General features: G+C 42.5%; 1 protein-coding gene across 1 annotated transcript in view; it reads right to left on the bottom strand.

Moving 5' to 3' along the window:
- The window catches only part of TBC1D8 (TBC1 domain family member 8), a gene marked incomplete in the record, with an annotated part of 2,215,010 nt that overhangs the window by 1,181,801 nt on the left and 1,014,640 nt on the right, over positions 1-18,569 (bottom strand). The window contains 1 exon segment of the mRNA XM_044071089.1: positions 262-547. Coding sequence (XP_043927024.1) covers positions 262-547 — 286 coding nt within the window.

Here is an 18,569-nt window from a genome sequence, read left to right as displayed (position 1 = left end):
GTTGTAAAGGGTTAAATTTAAGAACAAGATTTGGAGGCAGTTACAAAAATACATGTAAAAATATAAACAAAAGTTAAAAGTAAACAAACACAGGTATGTGCTTCTGTTGCATAGGATATAAGCAATGATATCTGTGGGAGGCAAACAGTCTTCAAAAGTGGCTGAACTGTGTTTTCTGCTACAACTACCAATGACTAAAATACTTCAACACCAACTTAAAAGCAGAACAAATACGGTACCATGTTAAATCTGCAATAGTACCTGCTAAGAATCATTAAGGCCTGGCCATCATCTTTGCTACTACAAAGTTCCACTGCATTAGCATCCAGAACAGCTAAGCCCAATTGGAAGATGGCTTTGATTCCATCGTAGAAGAAACAGTCCACAATGTTCACGGCACTTTCAAATGGCATTATACTGAGGAAGAGGGTCAGAAACCAGGACAGTGATATGGAAGCTAGGGCTGACAAATCAGTAATGTGCTCAGTCAGTTCAGATAGCCGCTCCTTTATAAGCTCTTCAAACACAGACTGGTCCACCTGAGCCCCTAATACAGAGAGAGGGAAAAAAGCAGCATGATACCAAACCTAGTTTTAATTTACCATCTATATTCAGTACATCTGTGGCAGTGTTACATCATGCACATATTTAAAACTCTTGCCCTCAATCATTTGACATTCCAAATATTTTATCACAACTATAAGAAACCAATCTGGATAGAAATTTTATTTTACAAGAACATAAGCATTTAATTGAATGCTTTGACATGCATCAAGTAACTATCAGATCATACACCATTAAAAACAAAGATGCAAGGCAGTGAAGTAAAACAGACACTGGAGCTTTCCTACTTAACCTGCTAAAAACGGAGGAATTTAAGAAATGGGAAGTGGAAATGATGCGAGTGTTGTTAGGAAAGCAAGGACAGCTAGTGAGTGGGACAAAATTAAAATGTAGTTTGAAAACATGGTGAAAGCATGGTAGAAATAAAAGACATTGGAAAGATATAATAGTAATTATTTAGAGGGGCTGACAAAAGTTAAATTACTGGAGAATAAAGGAAACTGCACAGAATAAAAGAGTGCTTTCTGAGGAGTGCGAAATGGAAAGCATAAGTATTGAGATATACTTGAGATTAGAAAGGTCATTAAGCAACTATTTTTTGACAACTCTAGAAAACAAACTTTTAGCACAACTCTTCAGGCAAAATTAAGTGGAAAGGGTTGTCACCAAACTTAAACAGCCTATATCAAGAAAAATAACCAAAGATCTTACTGATATTAGAGATATTGCAGACATTTTATAAAAAAAAATTGTATAAAGCTGAGGAATGTGGACACCTAGAAAAAGCAGAACAGAAATATTCATGGAAGACAAATTATACCAAGGTTAGAAAAAATGGGTCTCAACAATTAACAGCAAAGACTGGAAAAGATGAGATAAAAGTGGTGATGTATAAACATGGATGTCTCCAAGAACTGTTGACGTTCTGTGAAAGTTTGAAATTTGAGAGGGTAGAAAATGACAGCTATTTAGATTTTGAGTATTTTAAAAGGGAGGCAGAGTACCAGCACCTTGGAAAAAAGCTGTTATGGCTATACTACCTAAAGAAGGCAAATACCCTTCTGACCCAGCTTCATGTAAAGCAATTTCAATTTTAATTTACGATTATGAAATTACTGTATCTATATAAGAGAAAAGCAAAAGTAATCCCAAAAATTTATTGAAGAGGATCAATGTGGTTTTATGAACAGGAGGCAAGCATTTGACAATATTAACAGAACATGGATGATCCAGCAGAAAGCAGAATGTAATAGAACAGTATTACTGGTGGGGTCTTGATGCAGAAAAAACATTTAATGTGGTCACCTGGGATGAGTAGGGTAAAGGAAGTATTTGTAATCCCTGCTAGTATAATAGGGTTAGTTAGCAGGATATATGAAGGGCTTGAGGTAAGAATTAAGGTGGGAGAGCTCCATGCTGATAAGTTGCGTTTGTACACAGGAACGAGAAAGGTGTGTCCTCTTTCCCTATGTCATTTGATTTTTATTTAGAACTACTAGCAATGAGAATAAGCAACTAGTTTTCAAGGATACAACTCATATAGTAATCAGAAAAGTTAGCCTTATGTGTAGAGGATATTGTTTTGTATTTGATAAACCAAAAAAAGGATATTTTGGTGTTGTGGAACATTTTGACAGTTTCATGTCACAGGAATGAATTCCTGAAAGCATCCCTTACCTCTATAATTATGTAAATGACATCTTCCTCAGGAGCAGTGACTAGATGGAAATTCCCCTCTACAGTGAGATGATCTATCTGGCTGCTGTTTTTGTTGATTTTGCTGGGACTTACAAAACCAGTTCTTAACACCTTTCTGGTTGCACTGAAAGGTCCTTTGGGGGTGACAAACTTGATCCCGATAGCCATGAGCATCCTGCCCTCAGGATCACAAGTAGACTGAATTTCACCTGCTGTCTGAACAGCATAGAGCTGCTGAAAGAGTGATTAACAAAAGCTGACTTGTAATGGTCTGGGAAATCTGTTAGGTGCAACCAGGGTTTGTCTTCTCATGCCTAGGCCAGATCCTACAACCTTCGCTGCTCCATCCATCACCTTGTGAATCAGACACATGGACAGAGGAGAAATCTTACTCATGGGTAGCCACTTGAGTTGCTACCTAGGAATGTGATTTGCTCATTACCAACAGTTTCTATTTGAAACAATACCACATGCACTACGTGACTCAAAGCTCTAATGGACAGCATAATAGACGCATAAACACTTCCCCAATCTGCCCATCAGGGGCTCCTTATTCAGTGGATGTATGGACTGAACATCCATAGGCACATCTTTTTTTTATAGCAACTACCACCACAATGGAATTCCCATGGCGTCCTTTACTTTAGAATGGTTGGTCTTTAGGAATCCATCATATTCTGTCGGACTTCCAAGGAAACAGGTCAGCCATGTCTGTTTCTTTCCACAGATTAGAAAAAAAATACCTCAGTAACCTTATCTAGAGGGGGCATTAACCATGCCATGGGAAGAGGGAATTGTAGGCCTCCTGTAAGATTTGTTCAAGGGAAGCATGCTGCTGGCCATGAGCCCTTCTGTCTCATTATCGCCAATATTTTGCTAAAGGAAGGATCTTCCAGAAGGGATTTGGGCGAACCCTCCCAAATCTGCATGTGGGACTACACAAGGGAGTTGATTTGCTTCCTTCTGCACTTCTTTGGAAGGGGGGCTAGGCTGTCTGTCCTCGACAGAACTGCCCAAGGAAGAGGAAATTCCAGATCACACCAGAGTTTGGCAATGCATCATCTTGTCCTGTGAGAGCAAATCAGATGTCTTCTCAAGTGACCAGATTCAGTAACATCTATGGGTGGAATTGGCACAATAGCAGCTATTGGCTCTAAAGAATTAGGAGCAGGTCTCTTCGGCACTGAGAGATACTCCAGCCTGTCAGAACTAGCACCTGAGGTAAACCTACTGAAGTCCAGGTGGGACCCTGCAAAAACTCTGAAACATCCGGGGTCAAAGTCAAATCAGGGACCTTTAGTTTTAAGACTCAAATGATGAGGTCTTCAACAGAAAGAATGGCCCCAAAGGCACTGGTGCAGACATTCTGTACCAAAGCTTCAAAACTGACCCCCCAGAAACCTAGTAATCAACAGCGCCAAGACTATAGATACTGTAGTCAGACTTGAAGTTAGATCAATCCATCCTGGGACAGCGCTACAGCTGGAGGCAATCCTAATGTTACCAGTGCTGAAACAAGGCGTGAAGGAGGAAGGGCTGAAATAACAACTTGGGTCAATCCTCGGTTCACAGTGGATGCTGTCAGGGCTGAGATGCAAAGCTATGGAAAGGATCATCATGGACCTTATAAAGATATTGGGGACCTACCGACACTGGACCCTACCCAGTTCGGCTTTGTTAAGGGCAGATCCTGCCTCTTAAACCTGGTTGATTTGAAACAGTCACCAAGGCCATTGACGAGGGGAAGGTGGTCCACACAGCCTACCTGGACCTTGCAAAAGCCTTCGATACAATACCCCACTTGGGCATTATAGATAAGCTCACCAGCTTAAATATAAACCCGTATGTCACTAGATGGATTGCAAACTGGCTTAAGGACAGAACCCACATGGTTAGAATTGCTGGAGCCATGTCAGACTCCAAACCAGTTACAAGTGGTGTCCCACGAGGCTCAGTCCTGGGACCTCTCTTGTTCGGTATATATTTCAGGTACAGGCCAACACGGAAGGACTGTGGCTGACCATAATCGACTCTTCCAGCCGACACAAGCATCCTCCAAAAGGGCCTCATAGAAGCAGACAACTGGTGCCAGAGCCATGGCCTCAAGCTAAATGCCAAAAAGTATATAGTCATCCCCTTTGGCAAAAACAAAGTGCCCACAAATTATCACAGGTGGTGATCCATTAAGTACAGAAGTAGTAATTAGGGACCTGGGGACCCAAGTTGATGGCAATCTCTCATTTGACAACCACGTGGCCAAAGTGGTTAGAAAAACATTTTATATAGCCCACCTAATCATGAAGGGATTCACATCTAGATCAGGGGAGGTCATCGTGCCTCTTTACTCATCCCTCATCAGGCCCATAATTGAGTACAATGCCCTTTTTGGGATGTACCTTACCAGACACCTGCAGCAACTGGAAAGACCCCAAAAGTACCTCACCAAGAGGATCAAAGGGCTCAAACAGATGCCATATGCTGCCCGGTTAAAGAAACTCCAGCTCTACTCAGTGGCATACCGCCTGTTCAGAGGCGATCTGTGCCTGACGTATAAAGCCATGTCCAACCCGGAATTAATGGACATGCTGCACCTCAGAAAATCCAAATCCCATCGAGCTACGTGCTCGAGAGACTTGAACCTCAGCACTGAAATAAATAGGACATGCTGGAGGGACAGATTCATAACCCAAAGGCACCCTTCACTCTGGAATAAAATCCCAGTCCAGGTTAGGCAGAGTCCCTCATTGACTCTCTTCAAGAGGAATCTTGATGAGTGGATGGGAGATCGTAGGTTTACCCCGGGTATCACTTCTGTGTCACTGTTAGACAGAGGCACAGTATACTAACCTCGAAAAAGGGCATAGTAAAATAAATTTAAAATGGGTGGCGAAAGCCAAACACATTCTGGTTAGGCTTATAAATGCCCTAGGGCAGATAGCCTAGTATGAACCTATGAACCTGTAACAAATCTCAGTCTTGACAAAAGCCAACATCATATGCATCCAATCTTGTTGTGAAGGGCTCAAGAGAGACCTGTGGGAATATACAGAAAGTAGTAGTTGACAGAGGCCAAGAAGAGATCAAACTGGATAGTTACTTTTCTGATAAAAAATTACCTGCTTCGTACAGAGGAGATAAATCCTCCTCAGCGCCAGAAGAATGCTTTCTTCAAAAAAGGAAACCTCAGCCATGAGAATATAGGTCTAGAGGGTAAAGATAGAGGTGAACAGACCCTGTTGATGTAGAGAAGAGAAGGTTATTGGAAGGAATACCAGCTACAGAGGGGTAGCAGGCCTGGGAAGCCTTATCCAGGACAGAGAGTTCCTCTGGTTTTCATTTTTCTGGTTTTGTGTGCAAATGAGCCCATTAGCACAGAGTAAGGGGGAATAACCCTTTTAAATCACAAGTTCTTTGTGCCAATCTGACAACATTCTGATGCTGATCCTTTTGCATACTGAGCAGTTTCTACCAATATCGGACACACTCAAGTATACCAAACAAAAATCATGAGAATCCTGAGGTGGCAATTTATGGCCACACTTCGTATATTCCTAAATCCCTGAATCCCTGCTTCTCCTTATCCATACCGGAACCTGTTACATTATCCATAAACACAGCTGCAAATCAGAGGAAAGAATGATATTCACAGAGAAAAAATGGTTCAAGGCCCAACGAGACAGGTTAGGAGGGGGAAAACAACTCGAGATAGAAAAATTAGCATAAATCGTTAAGGAATTCTCAAAAAGTTAGCTACAAGGACAAACAAGAATAAAATAACTTATCTGCGTTGCTTTTTATCAATATTTTGCCCAAGGTAAGTTGAAAGAGTCTCTGTAGAACACCCAAACTCTGAGGAGGGTAAAGTTGTTTGATAGCAAGGAAAGGTACAATAAATTGCTAAATAAGGATATCCCTGAGACTGTCACTATAACTTCAGTTCTGAGGGTTTTGAAAGATTCCTTCACTGATGATTATGTCCCCAGGTTTTCATCCTCCAGTCCCCAAAAGGCCAGACAGGTTTTAGAGACACTGACTCGCACAAGTACCTCTAAAAAAAATCCCTATACACACCCTGCAGTCATATCTTTAGATGTTGATAAAGGTGATAGAATTTTTTCCCAATTCTAACTCAATCCCCAACGATAAAGGCAGCAGCACTCTTGATAGGTATGGCAAAAAAAGGCATACAGGTCTTTCTCCTTAGTCTTTAGAGCCATTAACTGCCAAGCCATATGTCCAAGTTACCTTTACCTATTTTTGAGTACCACAGGAGAAACTTTAGTCAGGCCTTCTCAACTCTGACTTGAAATCTAATGTTATGGACATGCATAAAACACACAATTAAATTGTTCAATCATTCAGTGAATAAACTAAAACTTAGGGCCTACAATGGCTAATTTAAAGTTTGCATAACAGACTCAATGGAAAATACAGAAAACCAGTTATCCAGTGCCTGTTTTAATATTGATAAATCATTTGTCAAGCTTACATTTTAGGTAATGAAATCAACATCCTTCTGCCCTAATACGAAATAAAGGTCACTAACTTTGAATTGGAAATAGGAATTCTTACATTTAATTTTTTATTCCTTGTACCAATACCATAATCAGTAAAACCAATGCTGGAAATGGCAGCCAATAATTTGCCCTTAAGGTATGTATATATTTTAATAATGTCAACTCTTAGAAACCAATAAGCCAGAGATTACAAATATAAATATATCTGTCTTTCTTTGTAGGGTAAATTATGATGGCCATCTGTCTGGAAAAAGTTTACTGAACCCGTCCCAATTTCTTCAGTTGCAAAACATTTCATACACATTAAGACACCCCCCCCATTCTCAATAACAAGTCTTATACTAGCAAAATAGATCTTTAGTAATACCAGACTATTTCTACAAAGTCCACTGAACATGTGGGACAAACACACAAATGCAAGCTTTGTAAAACAGAACTGGGAACAGCTGCACATCTTACTGCTGGTTGCAATATACTGATGGCAGAAGGATTGTATACTGAAAGGCATAATAATGTGGCAAAATCGCTGCCCTCAGCATTGTGCAAACTATATAATACTGAAGAAGCTGAAAAAACACTGGAAACATGAGCCACAAGACCTCATAGAAAATGATTAAGTCTACATCACATGGGATAACCCATTACAAACAGTTCAAAAGATAGATGTGAGAAAAGCAAATATAGTGATCCATGAAAAGAAGACAAAAGTAGCACTGATCATTGAAATTGTTACACCCAGTGACTACAGTGTCTTGCGTAGAGAGTGAGTTATAAAATATCAGGATTTGCAGGCAGAAATGACAGCTATGTGGAAGGATACCCAGACAGTTCCAGTAGTAGTAGGAGTAACTGGTCTTATTAAAAAGGAATCTACAATTGTATTTAGATACGTTACCAATAATGCAAATACATAACAATTGCAGGAGGCATCATTACTCGGCAAATTGTGGGTGCTGCGAAGAGCACTTCTGGCTGACATCAAAGACTGAAACAATACTAATTTAATGAACTTTAATCGTAGTTTGACTTAGTAATGGGGTCTATTCCCATCACGGTATTAGAAACCCAAAAGACTTGGAGAAATTAAAAGTGCCTCCAACTATTAATAAACAATTTCCCAAGATTTCTTGGGAGTAATTACTAAACAAACCATCTGCAAACAAGTTCACCAATACTTTTGAATCAGTGATTGAAAACCACCTTTCAACGTTATACTGGTAGGTCTTAAGTGCTTATATAAATCTTTATTATGATCCTTCGAATTAGCTATTAAGTATAACTCATAATCAGATCTTACTCAAAGGTTAGGAGGTACATTTTTCTGAAGGTATTATAATTGTTTATCTGTAACCGAAGGGTAATTTTTGTATCTTCTCCACAAACTTATCTTTTTCCTTCTTAGTTTAGATACCTTCAAACTCCACCAGGGATGTCTCATCACCCTTAAAAGGTGTTTTGCACTGGAAAGACCAAACTTGTTCTCACTTATACCTTTATTTTCAAAACTGGCACAAATCAGTCTTCAGTTTCAATAGCCTCTTTAATTAATTCAAAGTCAGACTGATAATTGTTTTCACTATTTCATAATGCTTAACCAACTTAGGATGTGTGAAAACAACCTTAAAGCTCACACACAAATGGTCAGAGCTTCCCAGCTCAGGTCCTGTGGTACAACCATCCACATTTAATCTCTGAGATCCAAACATTCAATGGTTAGTTCCTCTAATTGCCTCATTCACTATTTGAGTATAACCATTTGTCAGACTTTCAGTTATCAGATAACGAATACCTTCGATGACATAGCAGGAGCTATCCAGTTTATGCTAGGAGCATTTATGTCCCCAGCAATTAAGTCCACCCAATCCAGAAAACCCTTCCTAGTAAGATTTAAAAGTTGCTCATCTAGCTCCTTTGAAATACTAGAATATCAGTAAAAAATGGGTCTATATTAAAATTGTGAAGAGACGCTACATCGAGCGCCTCTTCAGCGAGACAAAGACCGAATGCACTAAACCACTAAAGGTCAAAACAGTGATTTCTTTCCCTGGGAAAGAAAATCGCTAGCACCAAACACAATTTAAAACATAACCCCCCCCCCTAACTAAATATACTAACTCAGAGAGCACACTATTTAAAAAAAGTGCTGGCCGGAGCCTTCGCTATTTACAGACTTTGGGCTGTGTCTCACCAAAATGGCATTCGCTGTAATACCGTTTTGCTGATTTAATATAGACCCTAAAAAATTACTATAGCCATTTTAGGTCCACTAACATCAATACTCACTATATGTTCAGAGACCATATCAATAAATTTTGTGCCAGAATCATACTTACTGGTTACACAGATAGACCTATGCTCCCACTCCTATCAGTTCTAAAACTGTGATTACCAGAGAAAAATTCAAGCATATCTTAGTTACACAGTCAATTAAAAAGTTTTCAGAGTCAATCATTAAATCAACTGAGTGCAAATTATCCTACTGCCGAAATTACTTAAGTGCAATGCGTCCTTAAAGAACTTAGTTTTTTTTAGTAGTTGAACAGAATTATGTAAAGATTCGCACTTTATCCAAACTGTTAAAAAAACTTACTTGCCATCTAATCTCACCCTGAAAATGTGGAATTGGAAGATCACTGAAAACTAACAAATTTAAAATGTTTACTCAAATCAGTAATGTAATTTATGGTTAACTTGGAGTGCATCATCTTGGCTCCTACTCCACCATCTTCTATAGCTCGAGAGCTGTTTACTGGCTCGAGGCTACCCCTTATCCCATGATGCCTAGCGCTAGCTACCCAGATCTCATTTGCCGCTTCAGCTGCGAGGTGTCATTCTTACTGGCTCAGGCTCGTATAAGCTTCTTATTGAACTGTTTTTTGTCAGATTAGTCCTTCTAGGAGTTTTATTGTTTAAATTGTAGTCGGTAACTTGTGTTTAAAGTATTAGTAGTCCTTTCCCTTAGAACTTGTTTAGAGAGTTCTCCCCCACCCCCACACCCATTTCCCTTCTTGTAGGTTAGCGTTTTAGCTTAAGCCTTCCTTCTATCTTATTGTTAGGTAGCCGTTTAAGTTAGAGGCTTCCTAGTTTAAAAAAAAAAAAAAAAATCTTTAGCTGTAGTATACTGTGTGTTTTTGCTTTTTCTTGTTAGTGTTGTGGTATTTTGTACTGCTGTTCAGTCTTTTGGTCAAAAATCAGTGTAGTATCCCTTCAGGTATTTTGTTAGATATGTCTAAAGAATCCAAGGTGTCTGGATTCAAGAAGTGTGACTCATGCTGTCAGAAAATATGTCTGACAGATGGGCACACTTCTTGCGTCTACTGCTTAGGCGCAAGTGCACCTGCAGGACTCTTGTTCTATATGCCATGCATTTAGCCCAAGAGTTCTGCAGGAGCACAAGAATAAGCTTATTCTGAGGGGTCTTCTTAAGCCCCAGGATTCACCGGCCAAGGCTCAGCCTGTGAAATCCCCAAAACCGGCCAAATCATCGGCTCCAAGCTCAGAGCCGTCATTGGTCCAAACTTTACCTGCTACTAAGTTCCGGTTGGAACAGAGGAAACTATCTCCCCGTCAGCTCCATCAGTATCTTCGGAGCCGTCGTGGAGTCACAAGAGGCTGATGTACCCTTCTCTGGAATCCATACATTATGGTGCCTCTGTCTCCCCTGCTGCAGAGTGAGCGCAGTCATAGGTCTTCCCACTCCTCTCGGTCCTCTAGGCTCTCAGATCACGACGTGGAGAGAGTGGTCAGTAGGTTGCTGAAGTCGCAGGCACTTGCCAAGATGTTGTTCAGCCCTCAACAGGTGTCGGCTCCATCCACTTCTATCGATATTCCTCCTCAGACTCCATTGAGCTCACAGCCAGAGTTCGTTGGGGTTCGAGTCATGGAACCGTCGGCTCCGATAACTATTTCTCCTCCGGTTCCATCATTGGGATCTGGGTGCTGAGGCTCCCTCATCAGCTCAGAGGGGGTGAGTGCCATTGGACCCTTGCCCGACCCTATTCTCCCTTTCGGAGCTTCGGCGCAGGTGAGCTCGGCTCCTACATCGGCCTGGGAGCAGTCTCCCTTGGTGCGGAGAAGGATTCTGATTTCCTTGGAACCAGAGCCTTCTCTGCATCGTGGCAGGGATGCCTTCGATGTCATGAGGAGTGTGTGCTGGCCACCGAGTCAGCTCCACATTCGACCCCACCGGCTCCATCCCCTGTAGTGCCTGCGTCAAACGCTGCTCCTCCTCCAGACCCCAATCGTGGGGAACCGGTGCTCCAGGGCACCCCATTGGGTGTTTCCTCTTCTTCGGAGGCCTCCCCTGATCATTCAGAGAAGCCCCCTCGGAAGAAGTGCAAGAGGAAGCACATTGACTCCCCCGAGTCTGTCACGTCTGATACAGACTTAGATGAATCGGAAGGGTCCCAGAGATCCCCCTCTGAAGAGGTTTCCTTCTCGGACATCCCAGAAATGCTTAAGCAGAGGGGGAACTCGAATCCCATAGCCCCTACAGAGGATAAGTCTGTATTCCTGGATGCATTCGGTTCCCAACCCTCCACTTCCTGGGTTTCTCCGCCTTTTGATCCACTCATGTCAATGGTGGCTCAAAAGGCTTGGTCAGCCCCAGATGCAGTGGAACCAACCCCGAGGAGACCCGGCAAGTTTATCACTGCACCCCTTGATAAGCAGTTCCTTACCAAAGGTGTTCCTGTGGATGCCATGGTGGTAGCAGCAGCCATTAAGAAAGAGTTAGCAGAAACTTCGTCTGTCCATCCTCCTAATAAGGAGTCCAGGACTATGGATAGATATGGGAATCGAATGTTTGCTTCAGCGACCTTTTCTATATGGTCACTGAATTACTTATGCCATTTTACCCGGCTTCAGAGGGATCTTCTTAAAGAGCTTGGAGATACCCTTCAGGATCCATCAGCTGAAGGGGCTCAAGCTAAAGTGGCTTCACAGCTGGAGACCCTTAATTCTGTAGTCAACTCCTCCATGAGGCTCATTTCCTATGCAGCAGATGGTGCGAGTAGAGCCGCAGGTACAGGCGTGGCCCTTAGAAGACATGCATGGATGCGGCTGTGTAATTTTGAGGAACCCTTTAGAGCATCATTCACCAAGACCCCCTTTTGATGGTTCCTTTCTCTTTGGACCACAGGTAAAAGACACTCTGACTAGGTGTGAACAAGAAGGCAAGACTCTCTCTGCCGTGGGAGTCTGTTTTTCCACTCCTTTCAGGCCATACCCTCAAGGGTCAGAAGAGTGGTAAAATGTGGTTTTGAAAATCCCAGGGAGCGTCGCCTGACACACGTAGCGATTTTTCCTCCAGGGGCAGGGGAGGAAACAACAGACGCCGCCCTTGTGGCAGAGGGGGTCCGCAGAACCAGGGCAGCAGAGAATCCTTCTTTGAGAAGCCCTTCCAGCATCCCTGAAAAGTTGCCCTGCTGCCCGCTTCTGGAGGCAGTCGGGGGACGACTATCAATGTACCCAAAAGCCTGGCAGAATTTAACGCAAGACAAATGGGTACACTCAATTATATCCGGAGGTTACAGAATTCCCTTCTTTCACCCCCCCCCCTTACCGTCAAGCAAATCCCTTCCAGATGTCCCACCCCATCTGAGGGACCAAGCAGTCATAGAAGTTTCAAAACTGCTAGAAAAAAAAGTCATCCAGGAAGTCCTGGCAGACCAACACGGATCCGGAACTTACTCAAGGTTCTTTTTGGTACCAAAAAAGACAGGGGACTGGAGACCGTTTCTGAATTTCAGCAGGCTAAACAAGTATGTTCAAAGAACAAAGTTTCGAATGGTCACGCTACAGTCCATTCTACCCTTTCTGGGTCAGGACAATTGGATGTGCTCTATAGATCTCCAGGATGCGTACTATCACATCAAAATGGACAGGCGCTCCAGGAGATTCCTTCGCTTCCAGCTGGGAGCCAGTCATTACCAGTTCAGAGCTCTGCCCTTTGGTCTCACCACAGCTCCCAGGGTGTTCAAATATATGGCAGTGGTCACGGCTCATCTGAGATGTCAAGGATTCCAGGTGTTCCAATATCTAGACTGGCTCCTTACTGCTACTACCAGGCATCAACTTCTACGAACCAGGGACTACGCAATCACAATTTGCTCCCAGCTAGGCATTACAATAAACTTCGAAACATCTGCCTTGTTGCCCTGTCAATCTATTACCTAATTAGGAGCAGACAGACACAAGGAGCATGTCCGCAAGACTACCGCCAGACAGGGTGACCACAATTTGTCACCAAGTACAAATTCTAATGCAGTGCAAAAGGGTCCAGGTCAGATTGGTCCGTCAAACTCTGGGTTCCATGGAAGCGGCACTTCTTCTAATCCCTCTGGCCCACTTTCACATGAGAATCCTTCAGTGGCTTCTGTTCACACAGTGGTCTTTTCAACAGCTGCCCATGTCTCACATGATCATGATTACAGAAACATGCAAAAGGCACCTTTCCTGGTGGATGGTCTCCCCACTAGTGTCTCAGGGCAGACCATTTATTCAGCCCCCTCTGGTTGCCACAGTGACCACAGATGCCTCTCTGATGGGGGGGGGGGCATTATCAGGGCAGGACAGTCCAAGGCACTTAGCAGCCTCACGAGTACAATCTGCACATAAATGTCTTAGAAATGAGAGCCGTGCTCCTAGCATTGCAAGCTAGTCGGGACTCTCTCCCTTCTGGGACCATTGCAATTCAAACGGACAACATGTCAGTGATGTGGTACATCAACAAGCAGGGCAGAACAAGGTCCTACCCCCTATGTCGAGAAGCACTCACTCTGGCAGTGGGCGATCTCCTCCCAATGATTTCTGATTGCGACGCACATCCCTGGAAGGTCCAACGTCATTGCGGACAGGCTCAGCAGAGCTATTCTCATGCCTCACGAGTGATCTCTGAATCAGGTAGTTGCAGATCTGATCTTCTGCAAGTGGGGACAGCCTTGCTGCAATCATTTTGTCACCCCTTTCAACAGCAAATGCAGCAACTACTTCTCCCTTCTTCCACTTCCCGGTCAGTCTCTCAGAGACGCTCTAGTCCACGATTGGCCTCAGGGACTTCTTTATGCCTTCCCTCCGTTTCCTCTTATACCGAAAATCATACAGAAAGCTATTTCGTTGTGTTGCGAATTGATCCTCATTGCCCTTTACTGGCCTCGACAGATATGGTTCCCGTTCCTGCACCATTACCTTCTCGAGCAGCCCTGCACTCTGGATCCTATTCCGGACCTGCTGATTCATCAATCAGGTGGGCGGCATCAATCCCTCCAAACACTCCAGCTCACAGCTTGGTTGTGCCACTTCCAACCCTAGCCAGGCCTCCCAGCATTTCCCCAGCAGTTCGCGAGGTTGTCTCCTCTCACAAATCCGCCACTAGAAAGACTTATGCTAGCAAATGGAAACGTTTTTCTTGTTGGGCAGAGGCTAGGAACATAGATCCCTTTTCAGCCCCAGTACATGAAATCTTGGAATTCCTAGCAGAACTTTTTCATTCTGGGTCCGCTTCTGCTACAATCAGGGTTCAATTAGTGGCCATCTCTAACTTTCATGTTGGGTTGTCTAATGTAAACCAAGTCTCATAAGCTGTGTAAAGCTTTTCTCAGAGAGACTACTCTCCTTAGGCCCCCAGTGAGAGATCCCCCTCCTCCTTGGGACCTTAATTTGGTACTAACCTCCTTAATTATGCCCCCTTTTGAACCAGCAGCATCCTGCTCCATTAAGTTTCTATCTTGGAAAACTCTCGTTCTGGTAGCTATTACTTCAGCCAGACATGTCTCTGAACTTCAGGCACTAAGTGTTCGTCCTCCGTACTTAGTTTTTCATAAGGACAGGGTTGCTCTGAGGACCAATACCTCTTTCCTTCCGAAAGTCTGCTCAGAAAGTAATCTAAACCAATCTATAGACCTCCCTGTGTTTTTCCCTACCCACACCAACAAGGCAGAATACAAATTACATCAATTGGATGTTCATAGACAATTGTGTTTTTACCTGCGTAGAATGAAGGATATAAGGAAGTCGGACAAACTTTTCCTGTCCTATGTTCGGGGCAAACAAGATCTCCCAGTTTCCAAAGTGACCTTATCCAGGTGGTTGTCTCGCATTATTACTTTCATCAACTGAGAAACAAAGAGTTGTCTATCAAACCAAAAGGTCATTCTACTAGGGCCTTGGCCACCTCTGTAGCCTTCCAGTGTAGGTTGCCCAAGGACTATCTGTGCAGCTGCTATGTGGGCAAACCCTCATACCTTTATTTCTCATTATAAGTTAGATATGGTCTCCAGAAGTAGAGCTAACTTTGGTTCCACCGTTCTGAAAAGTCTGCTCCAATGAGCCACCCAGGAATGCAGGTGCTAGGGACGCTGTCCCAACCAGAAAGAAACGAGGGCAAGATAGACAACTTAAAGAAGTTATGTACCTACCATAATGTTCCATGTTAGTTGTCTTCATCTCACCTTCTTTCTTGTGTCCCACCCTCCATCCCCCTGTCCTATTGGACTGAGAGGAGTTTTGGTTTCACTGGCTGAGTGTTCTCTGGTTCGTTTCCTCTACTGACAGAGTATGACAGGTATGTCCAACCTGTTTATTTGGACAGGTTGATTCTCTGGCTATGTCTGGGGTTAGCTATTTCAAATGAGATCTGGGTAGCTAGCGCAAGGCATCATGGGATAAGGGGTAGCCTTGAGCCAGTAAACAGCTGTCGAGCTATAGAAGATGGCAGAGTCGGAGCCAAGGATCAGCTCCGATCCCAACCAGCAAGAAAGAAGGCGAGATGAAGACAACTAACATGGAACTTATCCGGTAGAACCAACGAGCAAAAAACTAAAAAAAAAAAAAAAAAACTGGGCTAATTGGCTTTAAGTGTTCCGAGTTTGTTTCAACGTGGAACATTATGGTAGGTACATAACTTTTTTCTTCCTACATAGTTACATCCACAGACAACAATGACAAGGTCATACCTCATTCCTTTAGTGAATAAGCATTAGATGTTTTCTTTTATATTTGATATATGGCTACCATGTAATGATGAGATGCTGACTTAACCTTTTATTCTTGGAATAATATTCCTTGCACTTCTTAATGAGCCCCCAGTTATATTAACACACGACTGTAGACATTGGTATTATAATTAGGTGTATTACCATTATACTCAAACAGAATTATCACTTACAATTAGCATAGACTGATTTCTAACTAGAGCCCTGTGATGACACAGACTGAGGACAAGAATCATCAATTGAACACACTTCCATATCACTCTGTTTGTAGACATAGAACCATGGGTAGCTAGCGCTAGGCATCATGGGATAAGGGATAGCCTCGAGCCAGTAAGCAGCTCTTGAGCTATAGAAGATGCTACCTTGGGATAAGCCCTGGCTGCTGTCTGCTCCTTGCCCAGCGTCTACCTCTGTGTTACTATACTCATCCTGGGCTTCTAGTGCTAGTCAGCAGGAAGCTAAGAACCCACTCCAAATATCAGTGGGTCACCTCACTGCAAAACAATCCTACAATCCCCTTTCAAGTAAAACAGTAAAGTATGTCTGCTGTATAATCCCAACAAGAAAGACTTTCTATTGACTACCAAAAATATAAATGTTATACCCCGGCCTGAGCTAGGACAGCCAGCAGCCTTTGCTTCCCCTTCTACATAACCTTCACTATCTCACCCCTCCTACCTGTATAGATACCAGCTTTTTCTCACTTTACAGCTGTATAGTTACTACCTGTATAGATACCCTCTTGTCTTTCTTTTTTTTCTCACTTTACAACTGTAGTCTACCATTTTTACTCCCTCTCAATCAAACATGCAATACTTGAATTGCCCACTAGATGGCATCCTAATTCCAGACATTTTCTACTCTTACCCTTTTTTCTCATGATCAACTCCTTACCTCAGTTCTTAACTTCAGTAGTCCCAGAAGTGCTATTTAGCGGTCTCTTTTTTCCCTTCATTTCTACTGTTCACAGACACCTCTCTAGTCCTCTCTCTCTTTTTTCTTTTTCCCTTCATATCTACAGACACCTTCTAGCCCCTATTCTATTCCATTCTACCAGTAGACTTAGCCTAGCTGATTGTTTTTCATTAATTGCTCCAATATCTGTTACTACCTGCTCCGTTCGCCCTGCGGGCTCACTCCGCTCTCCTCCCTACCCCCTATTCTCACACACCCCCAGGGGTCCTACCTTTAAACTTACTAACCACACCTCTTCCCGTTACTCTCTAACCACACCCCTTCCTCTTCCAATTACTCTCTAATCATACCTCGTGATCTTACCATTTCCTCTTCAAAGACACTCTTCCCACTATCTTTTCTCCTAAACAATCTCCTGTTACCAAACTCCAGTAATACTAACCTCTCACTATTCTCCTCCTATCACACCACACTCTACTCTCTCTCTCATCCCCTCCCAATACATTTCTATCTTCTACCTACAAAGAACCTATATCAATTCATATAATAAACAATCCATCCCATCCTTTTTCACACTCTTATTCACACTCTCACTACCTTCTTTAATCCTCACCCATCTATTCACCTCGTTTGAAAACCCACTAGACCCAAACCAAAACTACCCCAAAAAAGAAACCAACTCTCCAAACTCACCTTTCCATTTTATTCATGCTAACATATCTAACTACATACTTCCTAAATATCACAGAACACTACACACAAAATACAACAATCTAAACCCCAAAAAATGTCTATCTCTATACAGCAGATTCCCCAACCCATACTATCTAAGCCTACTACTCTCTCTAAAGGATGGTGACATCCACCCTAACCCAGGCCCCCCAACAACTCCCATCTCTCTCCTTAACCTCAAATAATCACCTACCCAAGCCCTATCCAAACCAGCTAACTCTCCTTTAATTGCTCATTTTAATATACGCAGTATAAACAATAAAGTAACTCAACTCCAAGCTCTAACTGAAATTTATTCCTTTGATATTCTCTGCTTAACAGAAACTTGGTTAAAACCTGCAACCAAAGAATGACATCATCCCACCTGGATATAATATCCTGAGACTAGACCGAATATCCAAGAAAGGTAGAGGGGGTTGATATCCTACATAAATCTAGCTTACAATTAACCACTCGTAACTGTAAATCATCTTTAGACTCCAATGCAGAAATTCTTATCTCCAAACTTCTTAATTCCAAATCCATCTATATTATCTGTATATATATCTACCTCCTGGTAATAACACAGCGACCTTGGAAAATATACTTTGCTGGCTTTCCCAAAACCTGCTTCAAGAAACCATTATCCTAGGCGACACAAATATTGACTGGACCGGCTTCTGCAGCAGCCTCCCCACAATCCATATTAACCTATATGGGTATTCCCAAACCATTACCTCCCCTACCAGGATAAATAAATCTAACAAAAAATCTAGCTTATTAGACTGGATTCTCATTAACCATCATCCTCACATTTATGACTCGGGAACCCTCCCTGATGATTTAAGTGACCACTCTCTTACCTATACCATCAGACAAAATCAACTTTCCCTCCCCAACATCTGTTAAAAACATCAGGTCTAAAAAGTACTTTAACCCTGAACTTTTGCAGATGGAACTAAGAGCATGCAACTGGTCACCCTTACAAAACCTTCCTTCAGATGAAGCCATTAGTTACTTTAACTCCAACTTCCATGCCATCCTCAACCACCATGCCCCAACCAGACTAATTAGAACCAAAACCAAACATGCTCCATGGCTCTCTAAAGAAACCAAACATAAAATAAATTTTAGAAACAAACATTGTGCAAAATGGAGGGAAAACAAAAAA

This window comes from Protopterus annectens, chromosome 5.part0, assembly GCF_019279795.1.
Source record: "Protopterus annectens isolate FY-2018-M chromosome 5.part0, PAN1.0, whole genome shotgun sequence".
Classification (NCBI taxonomy): Eukaryota; Metazoa; Chordata; order Ceratodontiformes; family Protopteridae; genus Protopterus; species Protopterus annectens.
This window is presented reverse-complemented; position numbering and strand designations above follow the sequence as displayed.